Source organism: Coccinella septempunctata, chromosome 1 (genome assembly GCF_907165205.1).
Source record: "Coccinella septempunctata chromosome 1, icCocSept1.1, whole genome shotgun sequence".
Classification (NCBI taxonomy): Eukaryota; Metazoa; Arthropoda; class Insecta; order Coleoptera; family Coccinellidae; genus Coccinella; species Coccinella septempunctata.
The window spans coordinates 1,000,540-1,026,792 of record NC_058189.1 but is presented as its reverse complement, the minus strand read 5'-3'; the positions used below and the strand labels follow the sequence as shown (position 1 = coordinate 1,026,792).

At 38.6% G+C, this 26,253-nt stretch overlaps 1 protein-coding gene across 1 annotated transcript in view; it reads left to right on the top strand.

Moving 5' to 3' along the window:
- LOC123308636 (transcriptional regulator Myc-2) overlaps positions 1–26,253 on the top strand; it is a 128,992-nt gene that overhangs the window by 6,098 nt on the left and 96,641 nt on the right. Inside the window, exons 2-3 of the mRNA XM_044891394.1 lie at positions 6,660–7,397; positions 12,448–12,754. Coding sequence (XP_044747329.1) covers positions 6,768–7,397; positions 12,448–12,754 — 937 coding nt within the window. The 5' untranslated portion in view covers positions 6,660–6,767. The remainder of the gene's footprint in view (positions 1–6,659; positions 7,398–12,447; positions 12,755–26,253) is intronic.

The following is a 26,253-nucleotide window of genomic DNA, read 5'->3' as shown; positions in this document are numbered from 1 at the left end:
TCGATGGTTTTTTCATTATTAGAAATAGGGGTGAAATTCACCCTTCCAAGTCCTGCAAATGAAAAAGCTCTTGGAATATCGTTCGTTGTGGGCTTATAAATACATACACCGAATTTCAAACCCTTTATTCATTTTTCAGACCTATTTTCGATTTATTCTGTGGACTCTGACAAGAGGGGGTGAAATTCACCCTTCCAAGTCCTGCAAATGAAAAAGCTCTTGGAATATCGTTCGTTGTGGGCTTATAAATTCATACACCGAATTTCAAACCCTTTATTCATTTTTCAGACCTATTTTCGATTTATTCTGTGGACTCTGACAAGAGGGGGTGAAATTCACCCTTCCAAGTCCTGCAAATGAAAAAGCTCTTGGAATATCGTTCGTTGTGGGTTTATGAATACATACACCGAATTTCAAACCCTTTATTCATTTTTCAGACCTATTTTCGAATTTATTCTGTGGACTCTGAGAAGAGGGGGTGAAATTCACCCTTCCAAGTCCTGCAAATGAAAAAGCTCTTGGAATATGGTTCCTTGAGGGTTCATAAATACATACACCGAATTTCAAACCCTTTATTCATTTTTAAGACCTATTTTCGATGGTTTTTTCATTATTAGAAATAGGGGTGAAATTCACCCTTCCAAGTCCTGCAAATGAAAAAGCTCTTGGAATATCGTTCGTTGTGGGCTTATAAATACATACACCGAATTTCAAACCCTTTATTCATTTTTCAGACCTATTTTCGATTTATTCTGTGGACTCTGACAAGAGGGGGTGAAATTCACCCTTCCAAGTCCTGCAAATGAAAAAGCTCTTGGAATATCGTTCGTTGTGGGCTTATAAATTCATACACCGAATTTCAAACCCTTTATTCATTTTTCAGACCTATTTTCGATTTATTCTGTGGACTCTGACAAGAGGGGGTGAAATTCACCCTTCCAAGTCCTGCAAATGAAAAAGCTCTTGGAATATCGTTCGTTGTGGGTTTATGAATACATACACCGAATTTCAAACCCTTTATTCATTTTTCAGACCTATTTTCGAATTTATTCTGTGGACTCTGAGAAGAGGGGGTGAAATTCACCCTTCCAAGTCCTGCAAATGAAAAAGCTCTTGGAATATGGTTCCTTGAGGGTTCATAAATACATACACCGAATTTCAAACCCTTTATTCATTTTTAAGACCTATTTTCGATTTATTCTGTGGACTCTGAGAAGAGGGGGTGAAATTCACCCTTCCAAGTCCTGCAAATGAAAAAGCTCTTGGAATATGGTACCTTGAGGGTTTATAAATACATACACCGAATTTCAAACCCTTTATTCATTTTTAAGACCTATTTTCGATGGTTTTTTCATTATTAGAAATAGGGGTGAAATTCACCCTTCCAAGTCCTGCAAATGAAAAAGCTCTTGGAATATCGTTCGTTGTGGGCTTATAAATACATACACCGAATTTCAAACCCTTTATTCATTTTTCAGACCTATTTTCGATTTATTCTGTGGACTCTGACAAGAGGGGGTGAAATTCACCCTTCCAAGTCCTGCAAATGAAAAAGCTCTTGGAATATCGTTCGTTGTGGGTTTATAAATACATACACCGAATTTCAAACCCTTCATTCATTTTTAAGACCTATTTTCGATTTATTCTGTGGACTCTGACAAGAGGGGGTGAAATTCACCCTTCCAAGTCCTGCAAATGAAAAAGCTCTTGGAATATCGTTCGTTGTGGGTTTATAAATACATACACCGAATTTCAAACCCTTTATTCATTTTTCAGACCTATTTTCAAATTTATTCTGTGGACTCTGAGAAGAGGGGGTGAAATTCACCCTTCCAAGTCCTGCAAATGAAAAAGCTCTTGGAATATGGTTCCTTGAGGGTTCATAAATACATACACCGAATTTCAAACCCTTTATTCATTTTTAAGACCTATTTTCGATTTATTCTGTGGACTCTGACAAGAGGGGGTGAAATTCACCCTTCCAAGTCCTGCAAATGAAAAAGCTCTTGGAATATCGTTCGTTGTGGGTTTATGAATACATACACCGAATTTCAAACCCTTTATTCATTTTTCAGACCTATTTTCGAATTTATTCTGTGGACTCTGAGAAGAGGGGGTGAAATTCACCCTTCCAAGTCCTGCAAATGAAAAAGCTCTCGGAATATGGTTCCTTGAGGGTTCATAAATACATACACCGAATTTCAAACCCTTTATTCATTTTTAAGACCTATTTTCGATTTATTCTGTGGACTCTGAGAAGAGGGGGTGAAATTCACCCTTCCAAGTCCTGCAAATGAAAAAGCTCTTGGAATATGGTACCTTGAGGGTTTATAAATACATACACCGAATTTCAAACCCTTTATTCATTTTTAAGACCTATTTTCGATGGTTTTTTCATTATTAGAAATAGGGGTGAAATTCACCCTTCCAAGTCCTGCAAATGAAAAAGCTCTTGGAATATCGTTCGTTGTGGGCTTATAAATACATACACCGAATTTCAAACCCTTTATTCATTTTTCAGACCTATTTTCGATTTATTCTGTGGACTCTGACAAGAGGGGGTGAAATTCACCCTTCCAAGTCCTGCAAATGAAAAAGCTCTTGGAATATCGTTCGTTGTGGGTTTATAAATACATACACCGAATTTCAAACCCTTTATTCATTTTTAAGACCTATTTTCGATTTATTCTGTGGACTCTGACAAGAGGGGGTGAAATTCACCCTTCCAAGTCCTGCAAATGAAAAAGCTCTTGGAATATCGTTCGTTGTGGGTTTATAAATACATACACCGAATTTCAAACCCTTTATTCATTTTTCAGACCTATTTTCGAATTTATTCTGTGGACTCTGAGAAGAGGGGGTGAAATTCACCCTTCCAAGTCCTGCAAATGAAAAAGCTCTTGGAATATGGTTCCTTGAGGGTTCATAAATACATACACCGAATTTCAAACCCTTTATTCATTTTTAAGACCTATTTTCGATTTATTCTGTGGACTCTGAGAAGAGGGGGTGAAATTCACCCTTCCAAGTCCTGCAAATGAAAAAGCTCTTGGAATATGGTACCTTGAGGGTTTATAAATACATACACCGAATTTCAAACCCTTTATTCATTTTTAAGACCTATTTTCGATGGTTTTTTCATTATTAGAAATAGGGGTGAAATTCACCCTTCCAAGTCCTGCAAATGAAAAAGCTCTTGGAATATCGTTCGTTGTGGGCTTATAAATACATACACCGAATTTCAAACCCTTTATTCATTTTTCAGACCTATTTTCGATTTATTCTGTGGACTCTGACAAGAGGGGGTGAAATTCACCCTTCCAAGTCCTGCAAATGAAAAAGCTCTTGGAATATCGTTCGTTGTGGGTTTATAAATACATACACCGAATTTCAAACCCTTTATTCATTTTTAAGACCTATTTTCGATTTATTCTGTGGACTCTGACAAGAGGGGGTGAAATTCACCCTTCCAAGTCCTGCAAATGAAAAAGCTCTTGGAATATCGTTCGTTGTGGGTTTATAAATACATACACCGAATTTCAAACCCTTTATTCATTTTTCAGACCTATTTTCGAATTTATTCTGTGGACTCTGAGAAGAGGGGGTGAAATTCACCCTTCCAAGTCCTGCAAATGAAAAAGCTCTTGGAATATGGTTCCTTGAGGGTTTATAAATACATACACCGAATTTCAAACCCTTTATTCATTTTTGAGACCTATTTTCGATGTTTTTTTCATTATTAGAAATAGGGGTGAAATTCACCCTTCCAAGTCCTGCAAATGAAAAAGCTCTTGGAATATGGTTCCTTGAGGGTTTATAAATACATACACCGAATTTCAAACCCTTTATTCATTTTTGAGACCTATTTTCAATGTTTTTTTTATTATTAGAAATAGGGGTGAAATTCACCCTTCCAAGTCCTGCAAATGAAAAAGCTCTTGGAATATCGTTCGTTGTGGGTTTATAAATACATACACCTAATTTCAAACCCTTTATTCATTTTTAAGACCTATTTTCGATTTATTCTGTGGACTCTGAGGAGAGGGGGTGAAATTCACCCTTCCAAGTCCTGCAAATGAAAAAGCTCTTGGAATATCGTTCTTTGAGAGTTTATAAATACATACCCCGAATTTCAAACCCTTTATTCATTTTTTAGACCTATTTTCGATTTTATTTCGAATATCCATTTTAAGGCTGGTACTGACACTTCAACATTCTTGGAATAAAAAATCTTTCAAATAGTATTTATCATCTTCTAATGAATAAACACACTGGGTTTGAAAGAATTCATTCATTTCCGAGACCTAATACCGATTTCAGTAAGCACAGTACGCGAAAAAAAAGTACCCGACGCCACTGGTCAAACGGCCGCTAGATCTGAAGTGGCTGCTGGAAAGTGGCTGCTAAGTTCACACCGGTCCGCGAACCGGTTCTTGTGTTATGAAGTAGAGAGAGGATCGTGAGAAGCGTTCCAGAATTCGAACGCAACCGCCTACTCTTAGATCAGGTATACCCTGATTTGGCACTATAGTGCCGCACACTTATGCACCGCTGGAAACCGGATGTTGAGGTGATGGCGAAGATCTTCATCGATCTTGGGTTATTGTACCTTTGACAGAAGAAAAGGGTTCGAAGGGCATTCATCCCATCGACTGCGTTCGATCATCGGATGCATAATATTGTTTGACAGCAGATGAATATTCTTCTATGACTAGGTCACTGTTTTCGCTTGAGAATGGAATGGATGAATGAGAAGATTATGATCTATGACCATGAATCAAATTTGTCAGTTCATTTCTTACATAGACATAGAGAGTGTCTATATGTCTATGATTGCTTATCCCAAAACTCTATGGAGAATGATATCTTTATTCTTTTACTGAATGACAGATGAGTTATTATCATTAAAATGTGTGTGAAAAAGGTCTTCATTTTAGCTCTAGAGAAACAAAAATTTGATAACTTTGGCGGGAAAATCAGGAACAATATAATGCATCAGGATTATTCGTGAAAAATGGCCAACTAATAGGTTATAAAAAATGAATAAAACCTTATTCTCCGAAAACGAACATAATCTGAAACTGAATGAAATGCATTTCCAATGCCGATAAAACAATGCCCATAATCTCCGATATTGCAATAAGCGCCTATAATAACAGTCTGACACGTGCTGTTTTTCAACATATTTATTCATTAACCGCATTACCTGAATGTGTGTAAAGTGCAGGGACCACTATCACACGCTCCTTGGAAATATCCTGTTATCATTAGCGTTGTTCATCCTTCACTTTTCACCTGAATGGGTATAAATCTATTTTTGAACATCCGTCCTCAATTTTTATTCCGCGTTCGTTCTCTAACCTGAAATTTCATTCTGTTTATCGTTATTAAAAACACATTTGAAAGATTGCACTTTGCTTTTAATTGAGTGGTTACACCACATTAATCGAATCAATTCGGGATCATTGTTGATAAATAAGGTACTTTCACCTACGAATAAATTTTATTCACTGTCAATAAGTATCTGTCAAATAATTTCCTATCTGAAGGATACCTTATTTCGGTGCTTTCGGATGAAATTATTTGACGAATAACAATTCTATGAGAACACGGTATACTGCTTTTCACTGATTAATGTAAAATAAGACACCGCATTGTAGAAATGGTCATAATTCCAACTAGAAAGCAAATATTTCGTGAAAATCACACAAAGAATAACCATATATCAAAAATCTAAAGAATTCAACCAATAATGACGTACCGACATTCGATCTATGACAAATAAACTCTTTTAATTGAGTTTCAATGACAGATTTATTCGATGAATAACACTATCTGAAAGTGAAAAGACTGCATATTTACTTATCCTAAGAATAAGACTTATCTATCCAATTAATTTAGTTATTCGCACGTGAAAGTACCGGGCCTAAGAGGACTATTATTTTTTTATGCTCGAAAATGACATTCTTACGAATTTTATGACTTCTTCTGTGCACCTGCAGTGCGACTTTACTGGGAGGTTCTATGGATTTAGTTGATGAATATTTATGGATCGATCAAAGATTATATACCGTGAATAAGGGATTCACGAGGCTGCACCTGCAGATTGATGCTGAGATTAAATGAGTGGCGTTTGATAATTCTCTTAAGGGTTAACCAGGGCTGCTAATCCCGTAAAAAAATTCAATCTGCCCATCGACCACCATCTGCCCCGAATACTGACCTGCTCAGGAACAAGAACACCTTGTGCACCCAAGGGAGCGTTTTTTAATGACCTTCGATGACATAAGACGATCGAAAGATGTTCGGGGCGGTTTTGGTGCGTGCCGAAGAACTACAATCGGTCACAATCACCTCGAGAATCCTCATTCTATCCGAACAATGAGGATTTTAAGAAAGCGCCAGCTGCGGGCCTACCTTAATGTTGTTCTGTGGCAGCTGCTTTCACAGAGCGGAAGCTGACAGTAAAGTATCACCTGTGGTACGATTTTCGTTGATGTTGAACAGATTTATGGATGGTCGGATTTTTCCTAAGGTGCGAAAGTGTTTCTGCAACTGAAATAAGATATCTGTGCTTGACATTTAGTTTGTTGATGGGATATTTTGAAATTATTGTGTGTATATGTGGGAAAATTGATTGATTTCTGTGATTTTTTCAGGGCAGCTGCCGTTCATAAGACGGAAGCGTGAAGCCAGGGCCCACCTGTGATACTTAGCGTTTAGTTGGAAGAGAATTTTTTTAGAAGACGTAGAATTAATAAATAGTCATGCAATTACCGTATAAGTACGATGATCTTTTGAATGACGATTTCGGTCTAGAGACTAACAGTACGACACTGCGAGAAGTGAATAAAAAAGATAAATTAAGAGAAAAAGACACGGATACGACGTCGATCGACTCGATAGACACGATGGTCGAGTGGACATGCTCCGAGTACTTGGCCGACGACCTCTGGAACAGCCTGACATCGGACAGCGCGAGCGGGATGTTCTCCAGGACCTTCTTCGACGACATAGCCCTCGAACTGGGCCTAGACAACACCTACGACAGCCTGTTCGCTGAAACGATACCCTATCACTGTGACCGCTGGTCCGGGCCGCCGATCAACAAGGACGTGCTGATCAAGAGCCACGACTGCATGTGGGCAGGCCACTGCGCCAGCAGCGAGCACAAGGATGATTACGACAAGGCGCTGCACAAGTTCTGGGCTGGATTCCTCAATACGCCGAAGGCGCCAGCACCAGCCGCTCCTGCTGCTGCTGCTGTGCCCATACCGACCTCTCAGCAGAGCCTGCTCAAGCCGAATCTCAGGAACGCCGGTGTTCCTGTCATCAACATGATCACCCCGCACACGCCGCCCATGTCCGATACCGACGACGAATCGAAGAAGAAGAGGGTAAGCATCTTTTATTTATTTCTTTATTGGAAATGATAACTATACAAGGTGTCCCAACTACTCGTTACCACTCGCCGAGCTTATCGTTCACCTTCGGTTGATTTCTTCAGAAAAACTCAAATCCGCTGGTTTTTTTTGTCGGTTGGTACGTGTTGTACTTGCTCGCTTAGAAGCTAGCAACGAAAGCATTCTGTACAATTTCTTTCTATTTTTGGTCCAGTCCAGTTCTGTATACCCGTAAAAAATGTGACTCGTTTCGAAACTATAGATACAGTTTAAGTTTGTTGAAATCTTGTTTTATGGTTTTCGAGTTACGAAACTTTTTGAAAAATCGCACTCAAATTTTGTGAAAACCTCCTAAATGCTATTTTAGAGCCAAGTGGTAGTTTCCAATTTAATGCCATTCTAATATCAAAAAAAACTGGGAAATAACTTTTTTCTCAGACCAAACAACATCAGGCCTTCATTACTCATACGAGGATATATTGAAAAATTCTTAGCCTACTATAGGACCAAACAAAATTTCATTGTCAAAATATTTTATTACTCAACATATTCTCCTCTTAGTTGGATACATTTATTACAGCGAACCTACAACGTCTCTAGACCTTTCAAAAAAAATGTTTCTTCTTGCTCTGCAAACCAAACCTCCACAGCTTTTATTACCTCCTCGTTGGAAGAAAATTTACGACCTTTCAAACTTTTTGTCAGTTGAGGAAAGAGATGATAGTCGGATGGAGCCAAATCTGGCGAATAAGAGGAGTGTTCTAGTAATTCAAACCCTTAATCACGAATTTTTTGCATGGAAACATGAGATTTGTGTGCAAGGGAATTGTCCTGCAAATGCAAAACACCTTTGGATAACTTTCCGCGTCTTTTCTCTTTAATTTTTTCGCGTAGAGTGGGCAGTAATGTTGAATAGTAATCTCCGGATATTGTTCTACCCTTATCCAAAAAATCAATCATGATTACTCCATGGCAATCCCAAAAAACTGAATCAAGAACTTTTCCAGCAGATTTTTGGACACGAAACTTCTTAGGTCTTGGAGAACCAGAGTGTCGCCATTCCATCGATTGTTGCTTTGTTTCTGGATCGTAGAAATGTACCCAAGTCTCATCCATAGTAACAATTCGTTTTAAGAAGTCTACATCGTTTTCAAATCGAGCACAGATCGAACGTGATGCTTCTACCCTTGCACGCTTTTGGTGATTTTGCAGCAATTTTTCTCATGTCCAAATAGACGTGAACTATTTGGTGAACGCGTTCGTATGAAATATTCAGTGCTTCAGATATCCTTTTAGCCCAATTCGACAGTCTGATAAAATCATGTCATGAACTGCATCGATATTTTCGGGGATTGACATAGAAACTGACCTTCCCGATCGGTCATAATCTTCAATAGAAAATTTACCTCTTTTGAAGCTTGCAGTCCAATTTTTTACGATCGCATACGAAGGACATGGATCACCAAGGGTATTAAGCATATCTTCGTAAATCTGCTTACCTCTTAACCCTTTTAAATACAGGTACTTGATGATGGCTCGATATTCCAATTTTTCGATTTTCACAATTTCGGTAGACATCTTCTTTCTTTTAATTCATTGCGTAACTCTGGTTCACTCTTTTGACCTTAAACTTCACACTGACACTTCTAATGAGTTATTGTTCGTTGCTATGGTAACGCAATATTTTTTTTATGCATGGAAATGATCTAGGCTAACTAGATATTAGTACATTCTCGTAGCAATCGATAAAATTCCTTAAACTCAAAATACGATTGGAAAGGTTATGAAAAAGTCCGTTTTGTAACCTCCAGATGACGTATTAAGTTGGGACACCCAGTAGAACATCTCTATATTATATAGTTAGTTGAAACACCCCACACAAATAAGCCGGCCGTTTATCACGTCTAGTGTGAAAATGGTGTGCTCGTAGTGGGAACAGCAACGCCTTTTCTTGTGTATGATTGCCCATCCTTTATATGGAACAATCAAAGGACGAACAGGGACATTTTCCTTCATGAATAAAATTAACACGTTGAGCGCCATCGAAATATCAATATATTTTCTTGTGGGGCCAAATTTTTTGTGACGATATTTTGTTTTGCTCTTATATCATATAGATAATCCCTTTGATTAGATTTTCCCCTTAAAGTGCAGTATCGCCTGATATCAAGAATATTGATGTGCGGTCCCACGGGACCGCTCTGGTCCCCAGAAAAATAGAAACGCACAGCAGATGCGGTACAGGTGAAATTTGTCTAGTCCAATCTCCCTATTATATCCATAACAACACCTGTTCAATTTTTTTCGAATAAAAATTCGAAAAAAATACTACTAAAAAGTAGTCGTAAATTCCAAAACAGCGGTCCCTACGGACCGCCGTGGTCCCACAAGTAAGACTATCAGCGGTCCCTATGGACCGCTGTGGCGCTCAACGTGTTAAGAAAAGTGAAAAGAGCCAAAACGGGTCATTCTCTTATTCTCTCGCAAAAATTGTTATGTTGCTTGCTTTGAAACGAACGAAAGACCTTTTTATAATGACCGAATCTCAATTAATTTTTTTTCTTCGTCGAACGAGACGAACAGGAACGCATTAAAGAATTTCTTATGGATCTGAACTATGCAAAATCGGTCCATATGAATAATTCCCGAACGTTCGAATGCAATTTTAGACTTTCGTCTATTATCTAGATCCCCTTGAATATATCTATCGGTTTTTGCACAAATTTCGACCTATTCCAGATTTCCTTGGTTCGTAAATGTCAATCGAATGCTCGATTTTGCATTAACACATCGTTATAACATTAATGTTCGCTACTACTATACATTATTCATCGGTATATTTCGATATTGATTCTAATTCAGTAGACAGAAGGCTATTTCGAAATTTTTTCTAATCTAATTCAATAATCGGATTCTTTTGTTGTGACATACACTATCTGTTCCATTCATTCAAGTTTATTTTCTGGGAGCTCACAGATTAGACAGATGAGAGGTCTTTAAATGTTTGATTTCTACGCTTCTATTTTGCCTCTAACGTTAAATAATGGCGATAAGGTGTTAGAACACGACGAGCTTCCTAATTTTGTATCGATTGAAACGTCCTGCTCGGTGACCTTCCAGTTATATTACCGCACAGATAACACATTTAATGGGATCTTTAAATCGCAGATACGACGAGTGTTTGTCGACCTTGGGTTCGTTATGAAATGTGCCGAATCCGACAGTTCTGTGGACGTTCGTACACCCCTTGCCCGTAACCATCGAGAATATCTCCCCCATCGCCCACCATAGATGTCATCATAACCTCACCCCATGCGTGTTTTCGCGTGTCCCAACTCCAATATCTAATCCCGCGTCACATAAATTCCGACCGAAGAGGTTTTCAATATATCCGTCTCGAATTTTATTCGATTATAATGACGTACCGGGGATTTCAATTCCCACAGCCCACCTATAGACGTCAACGTGTGTTGTACCCACCGCATATGTGCTTATTTTTGCCGCGGGGACAATAGGGGACCCTTCCAGAAGATCGTAAAAGTTGCAATCGCTCTGCGGGAAGGAAAACAAGCAACAAATTCGAGAGGGGGTTGTTGGTGGTGAAACAGAACGAGCATCATCGAAACAGGTGGTTAGGTACGCGTTGTTTTTTCAACCACTCGTAAATCGGGATTTTTTTACGGGTAAAAGTTTAGGTTAGTGCCCACCACCGATTTTGTCGTCAATTTTTTTTGATATTGAGTATTGTATGAAAAATCGATTGGAACATGTCACAACTTCAGGAGACTTGTAGTTTGGGAGATATGATTTTTTTAAAGTTCTTATAAAAATTGCAAATATTCGGTGTAAATCAGTCGAATTGTTATATTTTTCGAGTTCAGCGCTTGAATAACAGAATCAAATCATTTATTCGTTTCATAAATATCTTAAAATGGTACAAATATGATTTTTCACTGTCCCAACCTAAACTAACCTAACCTAACCTCAAAACCATTATGTTTTCATCGAAAATTTAAGAATTCCCACATTTTCAAGAATAAAAGTAACTGAAAACGTTAACTCATCGAGTTCTCTTAAAGCTAACATTCGAATTCATTGAAATTGATGCAAAAATCGAAGATAAAAATTCAAGGTGGGCGCTTAAGTAAACAGGAGCCTTTTTACGATAACATCGTAGATTCTTGAGGTAAAAATAAGCACTTTTTCCCTATACGATTTTTTCCGATTCGGCCCTGATAAAGAGAAACAGCCATTTTAAGTTTTCATGATGAGCTGTGCCAACCCTGGAAAAAACAGAATTACCTTCACAAAAACTGACTAAATCTATGACGCTACACATCTGTAGATCTTTTGAACAGAGTTGTATTCAGCCAAAGTACCCAAATTTTCAAATTTCTCAGATACTTTTTAATTTTTGAACATTAAATTACTTGAAAACGGCGCATCATACGAGAAAATATGAAGAATGCTTTTATTTTACAAAACGTTCAAATATTCATAAGATAGCGTCCAACTTAGTTTCAAAAGTTGGGTTCTTTGAATTTTTGGTATTTTTATGGTAACTAATGGTCATAACGACAAAACTGGAAGACGTGGGTGATATCTTGTGTTCCAAAAAGATTCACCTAATAAATGAAAAACCATATTCCGAAATTCATTTCAATCGATAAAACCGTTTGTGAGATAGAACTAAAAATATAAATTTTTTTTATGGTTTTTCAACAGCCTGTATCTTTTAAACCGAGCCGTTTCGAAAAAAATGGTAAAGGAAAAAAGTGTTTCTTTTGACCTCAAGAATCTACTCTTAAAATATTAGTACGAGTTAAAGACTCACCCTTAATAATAGACCCCACACAAATAAGCCGGCCGTTTATCACGTCTAGTGTGAAAATGGTGTGCTCGTAGTGGGAACAGCAACGCCTTTTCTTGTGTATGATTGCCCATCCTTCATATGGAACAATCAAAGGACGAACAGGGACATAAATCCACGTTCAACAATTCCATCGATCATCCCTTGAAGTTGACCAAAACGATTTTTTTCCAGGCCGAGGGCGCTTCCTCCGACATCGATGAGGCCGACCAAGAACTCCGCGAATACTTCGGTTCCTCCCTGGTCGCCCTGGACGGACCACACCAGGAAGTCGAGGAATCCTCCGAGTCCTCTTCTGAATCCGAATCTTCCGAGTCCGAGGACGAGCCGTATCAGCAAGCCGGACCTAGCAGGGTTGCGCCGAATGTCACCTCGTTGCAGCGTAACATGTACGCGACGCAGAACGATCACAGTTACCACAAGGACAAGAACTCGTCCATGATCATGTCTGATCTTGGCATCGACACCCCTTCGGATTCAGGTAGGTTTTTTTTATGCTTTCAGTTCGTCAAGTCTATATTTCGAGCTTCAAAGAATCGTTCCATACATTCAGGGTCAATTGGACAGCTATGGACGCTTTACAAGTTAAGCGCTTTTTTTTCAACGCACCCGCCAACGCATTTTTATAGCGCGTCATTTATTTCTAAGCGTTGTCGTGTCTTCAACATGCTGTTTAGTCTCGTAGCCTTCAAGGCAAAGCTCTTGTTCCTCTCATCTTTCTAGAAAAAGGAAGGGCACTTCTTTTAGCCCCAGAACACGAGATCAAGCCATGTGAATACAATTCGGCTTGAATGGGGAAGTCTCCTCAATTTGGGTTATCACAGCATATGCAAGTTTAAACCGAATAATTACGAGTTTCATTCATGATTTTTTCAAACGCATCTCGAAAACTATTCAAAATCATTCTTCAAATATGAGGTTTTAAAATTTAAATAGCTTCGTGTCTAGTTTACGATTTGGCAACAGCGCCTACTAGAAAATAAAAAGTACAATGGCTTGTTCATAAAATAACAGCTGTTGATTTACAGCCATCATAAGGCGCGTACTCACTGGCGAGCCTGAACAGCAACGAGCTATAAAAATCCCATAAAATTTTACGACCCTTCCTTGTTCGTAGCAGACTTCATAGACAGCCATCTTTGTCTATGTCATCAAGATAGTGTATTTGTTGTCCTTTATTATCAACGCATACTTCAGTCGATGTTGCCTACTTGTGCAATAGAAACGAAACGCTTTAAATTTTAAATATCCATTTTATTTTTCGTTTTCAAGTACTTAAAATATTTTTTTTGAGAAACGGTTGAAATCGTCATTTCAAAATGTGACGTTTCAAAGATATTTCATAAAAAATATATAAAATATATAAAACGCATTCGCTTGATCATTATAAAAGCTATTATTCGAAAATTTTCCAAAGTACGACCGATGCCACTTGCAATGTTTGCGCTTTCAAATTGTTCCCTTCCTTCTAGAAAAAAATATGTCGCTGATAGCAAAAAAATTACAGCTAATTCGCATTGATAAAACCGACACGGAATTTCCAATGTCTGTTGGAATCTAGTGGCACAGAATGGTAATGTAATGAGAATAACGCCTACTCATTGAAATGCAGATATCTGAAATTCTCTCTGGATATTTATTTTTAGAATCTATGTTTGATATTGGGTTATGTGGAATTAATTTTTTTACGGAAGGCCTTGGGAAGCTAAACAAAGATTATGCGACTCTGTTCAGTTTTACACAGTCTGTCATTGCAGGTTGTTACGTAATCGAGTGTGTTACCATCATTTCTATGGTGGATCGATTCACAAATTATCAACATGAGATTATTGTTTCTGTCACTTTATATCGGTGGTCCAATTCGGCATTTCTGTGTTCGCTCTCGGCTAATGTCAAAGTTTTTCTCGGATTTATTTCCAGGAATGAATTTTCCGTTGTCACTCGTCAAGGCTTGAATGAAACGCAATCTAGATTCAAGATAACCCACGATGTGACATATTCAAAAGCTGTCAGCTTCCTAATCGTAGACTTTATCTGTTCTCGCGTCAATTCCAAGCCTGCTTATCTTCCGCTGTTATCCAGTTCCGTTCTGAACAGAAGGAAGAGGACCTTTCTGTTCGTTCTCACCGTTTTTCAACTATCGACGCGATAATGGTAATTTCCCCGTGGTGACCGACTGGTTATTGATTACGACTGGGATGTAATGAATCGTTTCTCACAAAGTACTTTGAGACGCCGATCCGTTCGACATTAATTTATGGTCGAAAGTCATTATTATTATCATCGCGGGAACCGTCCATTCACCATTTCGATAGTTCGGAGTGTATAAGCGGAAAAAAGCGTTACGTTCTTGGCCGCTTGTCCGGCTACGTTGTTAACAAGCGCCAGCTACAATTTTACGCTTCATTTTATCACGGAAATTTTTCATTTTCTAAAAGAAAACTTCGTAATATCCGGTTTAGTGTGCGTGCAAATGTCAGCCTTTCTCATGTTAGGAATTAACGAACGAATCTTTCTGTATACCATAAACGGGCCTTCAAAAAATGCGATGATGCCACGCAATTGGAAATTCCGAAAATTCAGGATTTTTTTATGTCGAATCCAAAGGTTTTGAGGTCGAACATAGAGAAGAATTTAATTCTCTGTCACGTTATTACGGAAATGGTTGCAATAGATCCACGCAAACGTGATATGTGCAGTGATAATTGGTTATTATTGATTTTTTGTGATATATATGTACATATATTCAAGTTGGAATATCGAAACAACAATTTGAAATCGCGATTTAACTAGATCGCAATTAGTTTCGATCGCCTTCTACGACGCGTTTATTCATGAGAAATCGTTCACGTCCGATTCCAATTAATAAATTATTGACTGCATTCATGGGAGGTGTGAAAAGTAGTTGTTCCCATTGACACCCGGCTCGTGAATTAGGAGGTATCACGTGTTACCATATTTTCCGATTTGCCCTGAATAAAGAGACCATTTTCGATAATAATAACTATGTAATTCATTTGGCAACCACCCATATTAGATATGATATTCATCGCCGATATATCGTTTTTGCTTCATTTCGTAAAAGATTCAACCGGTTTAAACATAACCTTTCATTTCATAACAAATAAACGATATTTTCTTCGAACGTTCAAGCGTTGCCAAACACAGAACTATAATAACAACAAAATTCCCTTCAGAATAATAAGCTTGATCTACTATAACCAAAGAGGTAAATGTTAATCTTTGCTGTGACACAACCTCAGAACATAGATATCTATGTTCTAAGGACACAACACATCTGACATCTGCAATGCTACACAACTCATAGACAACTCAATAACAAGATAGAGAGGAAAGTTTAATGTCATTCTGTGTATTTTTGAAACACAGTTGCATTCAGCCATAGAACCCAATTTTTCGAATTTGACAGATAATTTTTATTTTGAAGAGCTGGGTTCTTTGAATTTCTGGTATTATTATGGCATGTGATGGTCACAATTTCTTCAATTTTTGATGTAAGTACAATAGTTATTAAGATTTCAAAATATTAAAAATACAGCAGAGATATGAAAAAGTATTGGCCAAATGGGAAATCTCCAGCTTGGTTTTCTTGATAATTTTCGCTAGCTTTCGACATTTCGGCTTCTTGTTTGAACAAACTTGCCAACCGCAGACTGGAAAACTGGGTGAAAATATACCTAGTGCCGCATATTAAAATTCAATACTTTGAATAAATAAAACTAGGTTCGAAAAAAGGATTTGCATTTCAAGTTCGACGTCTACCGTCTGCAAATTATGCATACAGCCTCGGGCGTCGTTTTATCTAGCCGACAAAGTACGACGTAATTCTTTGGCAAATTCATGATTTTACTATTAACCTTGTTGCGAGAACAGGCTCTCTCTCCGGTCAATACGCAAAGTTACATAATCGCCAAGATGGAAATACCGGACGGCTCCATTCTTGCTCAAAAGAATTTTCAACTCGAGAACACGATGCAAATTTTACCGATTTGTTTATTTCTTGAAGAAACAATTACCACAATTTGAAATAATGAAAATTGGTAATCGGGAACGAAAAAAATTCGTCTGAAATCTCCAATATTCACTTTTTTTCGGAATCTAAACGGTTTTAACGGAAATCGAAAGTAATAGGGAGAAATTTTTGGCGAAAATCAAGTCGACAATAATCGACTTCCGGTCGCGCTAAATTCGGGAACGGAGATAAAATACGCTGGCCTTATCGAGGGCACCAGATAAAAATTTAACGACGAACCTTGAGGCGCCGAAACGTGGCCCGTTATATAACGCAGAAAAATCGGACGATGTTACGAAAAAAAAACCTTGGGATTAGGACGAGTGCGAAATAATTAAAATTGATAAGTTTGTTGAAGAATCCACGGGTCGTAATGATAAGGAAAAATCCGTACTTTGTAAACAGTAGTAATGCATCAAATGCAGATCAGACGCGCAATTAGGGATTAGGAGGATTTTCGGGTATTTCTGTGGGTGGCGTGGGAGACAGGAGGATCCCGACAGTGGCGCCAAGGGCTTCAGGGGCATTAATTAAGATTTGGAAGGGAAATACACTTGTCACCGAGATGGTAGCTTGTTTAACGAGCCGTCAAGCGCTGCGATACGGTCTGTTACTCTGTTCCGCATCAATTTCAACCCCCGGGCTGAAGATTTCTTCATATCGGGGTCCGCACTACGATGCATTGCGGTTTTGAATTATATTCAAGAGAAAACTTGCATCCCCTTAATGCTCGATCATAACGTAAGTATCTGCCAAAAAGTTGAAGTTTATTTTCTATGCTCTGTAATACAGAAAACCAATAATTTAGTTTGACACGATAATCTGTCTTGATTGTGTACCAAATTCCAAAATAGTAACTTAACGAATAGATTATGGGTTATCTTGATAAGGTTGAACATGGTTTCTTCAAGAATACATGTCTCTACGAGGATGTTTTGATATCTGGTTAGCCTAGATCAGTTCTATGCATAAAAAAATATTGCGTTACCATAACAACGAACAATAACTCATAAGAAGTGTCAGTGTGGAGTTTGAGGTCAAAAAAGTAAACCAGAGTTACGCAATAAATCAAAAGAAAGATGTCCTAAGTACCTGTATTTAAAAGGGTTAAGAGGTAAGCAGATTTACGAAGATATGCTTAATACCTTTGGTGATCAATGCCCTTCGTATGCGACCGTGAAAAATTAGACTGCAAGCTTCAAAAGAGGTAAATTTTCCATTGAAGATGATGACCGATCGGGAAGGCCAGTTTTTGTGTCAGTCCCCGAAAATATCGATGCAGTTCATGACATGATTTTATCAGACTGTCGAATTGGGCTAAAACGGATAGCTGAAGCACTGAATATTTCATAAGAACGCGTTTATCATATATTATAGTTCACGTCAATTTGGATATGAAAAAATTGCTGCAAAATGGATCCACAAATGTTTGAATGTTGACCAAAAGCGTGCAAGGATAGAAGCACAGATCGAACGCGATGTTCGATCTGTGCCCGATTTGAAAACGATGTAGACTTTTTAAACCGAATTGTTTCTATGGATGAGACTTGGGTACATTTCTACGAACCAGAAACAAAGCAACAATCAATGGAATGGCGACACTCTGGTTCTCCAAGAAAACCTAAGAAGTTTCGTGTCCAAAAATCTGCTGGAAAAGTTCTTGCTTCAGTTTTTTGCGATTGTCAAGGAGTAATTATGATTGATTTTTTGGATAAGGGTAGAACAATAACCGGAGATCATTATTCTACATTACTGACCACTCTTCGGGAGAAAATTGAGGAGAAAAGACATGGAAAGCTATCCAAAAGTGTTGACTTTTTGCAGGACAACGCTCCTGCACACAAATCTCATGTTGCCATGCAAAAAATTCGTGATTTAGGGTTTGAATTACTAGAACACCCCTCTTTTTCACCAGATTTGGCTCCATCCGACTATCATCTCTTTCCTCAACTGAAAAAAAGTTCAAAAGGTCGTAAATTTTCTTCCAACCAAGAGGTAATAAAAGCTGTGGAGGTCTGGTTTGCAGATCAAGAAGAAACATTTATTTTCAAAGGTCTAGAGACGTTGCAGGTTTGCTGTAATAAATGGATCCAATTAAGATGAGAATATGGTGAGAAACAAAATATTTTGACATTGAAATTTTGTTTGGTTCTATAGTGGGCTAAAAATTTTTCAATATATCCTCGTATTCATCTCTGATAAGCCGCATTACCGAAGAATCTGCTTGACCAACGTATTCTATTAATAAGTTCCCTTCTCTTGCGTCATCGGGATCTCTCATGGTGGCATTTCCCGAGAATTCGCAGTCATAGGCGGCATGGAAAGGCGCCTACCGGGATTCCCTGAAACCGCCGGAGCGTGTTTTCTCGCAGCACTCGGAACCGGTGCATCGTCACGAGGTGCCGGCGTGATCTGGATGCAATATGCAGCTGTTGCATTTCGACCGACCGAGGCGCCCCGCGCTGCGTTGCCGGCTCTCCGTTCTCGGAACAACGATGAATAATGGGACGGTTATTTTTGTCGCGATTTTCACGGATGAGTAATACGCCGATTATCGAGAGGATTATGTCATTTAGGTCTATGGTCACGGAACGCCGCATATAGAAATCGATTCGGTTTGATCGAATGCGTCCAATCTGACAGATATGGTTATTATTCATAAATAATTCGTTAACCCAGCCTTACGAGTGGTTCGTCCGAGTGGCCCAGGGGATAGAGTAGGTGGGTCGCGTAGTGTGCCCAGGTGTGAGGGCAGGTTCGAGCCCGGGTGTATTATAAAACTTTTCTTGTTATTCTGATGTAATATTATCCTTGCACATTCTTGCTATCGCTTGGTTCATGATAACCAACGCGGAAAACGATATGTGCGACATCGAAAGGAGTTTGTCGCCTCCGATCCATCAGTCGTGGTGGGTTGGAGTGAATCAAAGTCCGACATTTTATCGTCCATAAAGCGAACCTTTTAATAAGCATTTACCGATTATTATGATGAAAGTGATCAATTTCCCTAACAATCTTGTACGCCTTCTCTCTTAACAACGGGACGCGTAGTGGACAGTCGGCCAATCCGACACGAACCTTGGAGAAACGCGACAATAAGTCGTAAAAACGACGGGGAGACGTAAAATTTTACGAGCGCGTTCCACGTTACGGCATTCATCACTCTTTATAGGTCACAGAAAGGTAAATCGGAATTTTACTAGAATCGGCACGTGCGGCGTATCCCCATTCTCTACTTTTACCCGGAACATTTTCGCTTATCACGAAAAACGCCAGTTTCAGGCAAATTCCGAGCGCCGCCGGTCCAACGACCGGCGACGCGTCATCGTTTCCCGCCGTGTTGCGCGCGCAAATACGCCGAGGACTGCATCTACGTCCGCGGTGCAACGTGTTGCAATAATTGTAGTAACGTAACGCCGTACTACGCCCTGGAATCTATCACTGTCACGCCGAGCCGAGGTTGCTGCGGCGGAAACGATTCGCGTTCATTAAAATGGCGTATAGGCGGCGGCGTTTTCGTTGCATTGCGGTGTGTGGATTGATCTGCATCCGATGCACACATACACAACCGTCCGATTCGGGCGTCGTCGCTCGGCGCCTGCTGCGATGCGCCGTTATCTCGGCGTTTACGTCATCGCGATCGTTTTCGCGCCGCATCGTACTGAATGAAAGTGCAACGTGTCCACGATTTTCGCCGATGATCTTTTACGTCGTCGTACTCCGGATGTTTGGGGTCGATCGAGCGATTGCGTTCGCGGTTTCGCACAAAGATGTAATTACGACGTCGTTGGTGGTTTTTGCCCGTTTCTGGACCTTTCGGTCGTTGGACTTGGTGGTGGTGCATGTACCCACCATCTGCGTTGCTTCTATGCCGAGAGACTAAAGGGATGTGTCGTGTTCTTTTTCTATACCTCCAAATTTCTTCTCAACTATTATGTATTATGATGCTTTTCCCCCTGGAAATTAATTTTTGTTTGTTAACGACATTTTCCTATTTTTTGATATCTTGCCGTTTATTGATGGTAGGTGCGAATTTCTCAACAATAAGATTAAGTTACTTTATTTTCATGTCGTGTCTCTTTTACCTTTTTCTGTATGATCTGTTATTTCTTGTGATGCGTTCTTCGAATTTCTGCTTGTAAGCTGCATTTCCCCATTTCAACGATATTTTACGTTTCTTCATAATATGTTCGAGTTTCTCAACTACATTTCGAGGTTTCTTGACTGTACAGGACGAGTCTTTGACTCGTACCAATATTTCAACAGTTGATTCTTGAGGTCAAAAGAAACACTTTTTTCCCGTACTATTTTTTCCGATTCGGCCCTGATAAAAAGATACAGCCATTTTAAGTTTTCATAATGTGCTGTACCACCCATGGAAAAACGAAATAACCTTCAGAATAACTAGCTAAATCTGTGACACTACACATCTGTGGATCTTTCTGACAGAGTTGTATTCAGCCAAAGCACCCAATTTTTCAAATTTCACAGATACTTCTTGAAGTTTGAACATCAAATTACTCGAAAACGGCGCATTATACGAGAAAATATGAGGTATACTTTTATTTTACAAAACGATCAAATATTCATTAGATAGCTTTCAACTTAGTTTCAAAAATTGGTTTCTTTGAATTTTTGGTATTTTTATGGTACGTAATGTTCATAATGGGAAAACTAAAAGACTTGGGTGATATCTTGTGTTCGAAAAAGATTCATCAAATAAATGAAAAACTATATTCCGAAATTAATTCCATTCGATAAAACCGTTTGTGAGGTAGAACTAAAAATAACATTTTTATGGTTTTTCAACAGCCTGTATCTTTTAAACCGAGCCGATTCGCAAAAAATCGTAAAGGAAAAAAGTGTTTCTTTCGACCTCAAAAATCTACTGTTAAAATATTGGTACCAGTCCAAGACTCACCCTGTATTGATTTCAACCCCACACAAATAAGCCGGCCGTTTGTCACGTCCAGTGTGAAAATGGTGTGCTCGTAGTGGGAACAGCAACGCCTTTTCTTGTGTATGATTGCCCATCCTTTATATGGAACAATCAAAGGACGATCAGGGACATCCGTACGAGTTAAAGACTCACCCTGTATTAAAGTCAACTCTTTCTGTTTTTGTGTTTCTCTTATAATAATTTTTTTTTTCTTAACAATCTTCTCCTGTTTCCAAACGAAATTTTCAGTTTCTTAACAATAAGATTATAAGATTAGGTCTTTTTAACGATATTAGTAAGTTTCTTAGCTGTAAGATTAGGTTTATTTACGAGTTTTCAGATTATTTCTTATTTTCTTTTTCTTTTTTGAAGATATTCTCGAGTTTTTTTGATAAATTCAGTTTCTCAGCGAAAAGACCAAGTTTCTTAACGGAAAGACTATATTTTAAACGACATTCCTCGTTTTAATATCTCCCAACCACTTATGTCGTCTCTTCATCTTGTTTTGTATTGTATATTTACATACATTTTTTTTTTATTTCTCAACAATATCTTTCCATTTTCCAACGAAATTCCGAGCTTCTCAACGAAATTTCTACATTTCCTTAGTATCTATGTAGTGAAACTGTTAAGGCCAGTCCACACTACTCGCACGAGTAGTGTGTACCGGCCTTTAGGGAAATTTCATCAATAATCTCAAAGAAATGCATTTCCCAACGCCATTTGTTGTCACTTAACTTCATTTCTTAACATTTTTCTTGTTCTCAACGCCTGTGGCCGATAAATCAAGTACCGCCTTATTCAGCAGGTGTCTTGTGGCACCCTCAACATCGGCGTAATTGGCCGAGTCTCTGACCTGCCGTATCGGTACGAATTAATGAGGACACGATGGAATCATGGAAGTTAATCCAATTTCCCGATTTATCGAGCGTGATGCCTCCTCTTCTGCGGGTGCATAACTAAGCTCTTAGGCGTTGTTCCGAGGACCTCCGGTCAGCGCCAAGAACCGCGACGGTAACATATCATTAAGAGGCGACTTATTATTTTTTCACGGTTTTCAAAGACCATAACAAGAGGTGTTGTTGTTATTATCGGGCCTTATTATTCATCCGCAGTCGCTCAATGGACTACATTTCCTCCCGTGTGCGAGCGCGTATAGGTTTTGTGTGTACCTTGGCTTCCGGAACAAGCGCGTGTCTGTCTGGGAGTTTTTTAATTGAACGCGGCATGAGTAATTGGCGGTCTCGACAGAGTCTGGACAATATACAGGTCGATAAGATTGCGGGGCGCTGACTTGGATGGGAACTGTTGAATCATGTTGCGTTTTTCTCGTTGATAGAGCGTTCGCGAATGGCTTGAATATGTTGGGAACAAAGGGGACGTACGCCGATGGTATTTTGCTGGCAAAATCGATCAACTACACGACGATTAACTATACGGCAAGATCCCAGATTGCCAGCTTACATATATCATGTGAAAATCACTCACTTAGGTTATAATCGAAGAAAAAAATTAAAGGGAATTCCTTGAAATCCAGTAGATACAACAGTATATTCTTGAGGTCAAAAGAAACACTTTTTTCTTATACCATTTTTTCCGATTCGGCCCTGATAAAAATATACAGCCGTCTTAAGTTTTCATAATTTCAAAATTACCTTCAGAGTAAATAACTGAATCTGTGTCACTACACATCTGTGGATCTTCTAAACAGAGTTGTATTCAGCCAAAGTACCCGTTTTTTGAACATCAAATCACTCTAAAACTTAGTTTCTCTTAGTGCTTTGAATTTTTGGTATTTTTATGGTACGTAATGGTCATAATGAGAAAACTGGAAGACGTGGGTGATATATTGGGTTCGAAAAAGATTCATCGAATAAATAAAAAACTTCCGAAATTCATTTGTGAGATAACATTTTTTATGGTTTTTCAACAGCATATATCTTTTGAAGCGAGCCGATTCGGAAAAAACGATCAAGGAAAAAAGTATTTCTTTCAACCTCAAGAATCTACTGTTGAAATATTTGTACGAGTCAAAGACTCGTACCTGTATATTAAGAATGACCTTTTTGACTGCATGAGCAAACAATATTGCTGTGACGTTAGTACACAAATTTTAACCCTGACGGGAAAAACTCCAGCAGCTTTCATAATAACATACGCAGTTCTTGATGTCCTTTAAAATGAACATATTTATAAAGAAATAATGCTCTCATTACTCTGCATGGCGGGCCGACCACGTGAGAAAGTTCTGTGCTGTCAGATAAGAAAATATTTCGATGCATTCACAGCAATACCGCACATTATTGGTTTATTAAATATTGAACCCTAATCGAGGCGAAGTTTTCCACGAAATCTCATACCTGTATTAAAATCAGCGACGCAAAATTCAGGTAATATTTCTCAATCAAGGGTGCTATCGTATACTCATTAATCCCGCCACGATATGACATAACTTGGCAACGTCGTCAGTTGTCATAAATAGCGCGGGCCAATAGGGTAAAGACCCCTCTCGCATTCTTCCGTCATTCCCATAGTAACGTACTCCCACGTTGCCAGTCGAGGTGCAACGATTTAACGATATGTTCTCGTTTTCTCAACGTCGTATATCACAAATAGAATTTTCGAAATGAATTTATGGTAAAACTAGTAAATTATACCATAAACCGTGGTTAATAAGCCACGTATATAAGGTGTTAATCAAATATCGGACACCCATGGTCATTCGGAAGCAATTGACGCGAGTTTTTCTTACAGCGTTGCCAGACGAAGTGTCACGACAAGACGTTTCGTCTCCCAAATAAAATAAGTCTGTGCCTGCTATGCCTAGAGCTTTGAGGACGTCATTCTTATTCATCTCTCGTTGTCTTAGACACGTGTAATGGATGTCGGTTGACATTTCCAGTCGTAGTCCGCGATGTGGACGGAAAATCTCCGATCTGGAGGTCGCACACGCGTGTCGCAAGAACGTCTTCATGCGTACGAAATTGGGACGTCGACCATGATGGTGGGAACCTTCGCCAAAACGTGCCAAAAAGATCCACACACGACGGTTGCGCAACGTCCGTCCGTCTGGCCGCCTTGATATCTCCGCATTAATTTACGACTATCGTCTTCCTATAGTCGCTATAAAAATGCGTAATATCGCCTTCGAAACCTCCAATAAATTAATTTATTCGTCGGGGCACCTTCTCGTTATTAATTGGGCAGGTCTCTCTTAATCTGTATTCGACCACGGTTCAGATGCTCCTAGACTTAATTCATCAGACCGAGGAGAGGCCTCTATTTCCATTTCGAGTCGGCCGTGATGATATGTCATAGACCACGGTTTCGGTAAAAGTTACGACCGCTCAGACGGTTGTTAATTTGGAAGGAAAATGATAATCGCGATACCGGGGTATCTAAAGGTTGATATTTTTTAAGTAACCGCTTCCGGGTCGTCCATTCAGGTGTCCATTCGGGCCTTATCGACGTTTGAATTTGAAGGTTTTCGTAGTCGTGAGAAAGCGGGTTAAAGACTTACTGCCCCTTATATGTTAATTGGATTTTTTCATTAAGGATGCGCCGGTAGATTCGGGAATTAGGGTAGGAGACAATGGATAGCTTCCGTGAATTACAGCCAGGTGGTTTCTGATCGATTCCTCGGAAATCGTCAGTGGAATTCACTTAATAATCGGAGTCAGAAAAATCAGGCTACTCCCAATGGGGTATTTTCCTAAATTTCAAAATATATGTCATTAAAATCCTTATAACTCAAATATATCGTAATAATTTTAACATATTGCGTTTTGTCTGTATTCACTTACGAAAATTCTGATTTCAGAAGTGCTGTCTTATGAACATTCTACGTCATTATCTATGATTTTCACAATCTAGCAACGCCCATCGAATCAATAATGGTCATGAAAGTTTTCTCATCACCATAGACTTATTAAATATCAAGTTTGGTGATCACATTCGACAAGGAAAACAAACAATGCATAGAAATATCAAACAATGACACAAAATGTCATCGGTTTTAACAGGGTATAGAAACAGATTACAGAAATAATTTTTCTTAATCTGTGGATATAGAATTCTATATCTTCTTGATCAGTTCCACTGTTGTCTAATTAACAAAAATCACTAGACTTTAGTAAAGGCATTCTACGTCACAAGCTTTTACATATTCGAATATTCACTAAGTTTCGAAGGGTATATATCTGAAATTTCTTACTTAAATCCTTAACTTGTTGGATAACTAATGGAATAGGGTTTCCATAAATAATTTTAAATTTTGGATTTTTAGGAAACTTGCCCATTCTTGGTAAACTTTCAGTGCCATTTGTACAGTTTCATAATTTTTTTCTCACGCCGCATGTTCCACTTGAACATGTCTTTTTAATTCCCAAATTGATTCGGACAAAATTATCTATTATAAGACAAACACGCACGCATAATTCAACCATGAGTTCCCATGTTTAAGGACTCCGTCATTGTCCCATTCTTTAACTAGAGTAAATACAAATAGTAGAAACAGAAAGTTTAGTGTCATTATTTCTGTGAAGGTTGAACAGGATCCCCGGTATTCTGTTCATACATGTGTAAATACGTTACGAAATAGGAACTGTTTGCTTTTTCTCACGGTACACTTGTCTCATAGTTGGGAATCGTTTTTAACATGTCGCTAATAATTTTATTCGACAAATGAAATTAACCAAAGTGTTGAGTACATGATGTTCAACGAGAACTTTGTGAAATTTAAACTTTGGGATAGCAACGATTCATTTCCTCTTTCCTCACCTAGTACTTGCTGCTTTTTGATTAGGAAATGAACCAACAGATCTTTACAATTCGATAGGTATTCATGAAAAATTCACTGATGAACGAATGTCGATGAGAAAAATGATCATACCCGATTTAATGCTGCCTGTATTTATTTCATATACTGGCAGTTATGCTATCGGGTTAAATAAAAGTGGTAACTGTCTTATGGGATTCAATTTTATTGGATTCAAGATTGTCCGCCAAA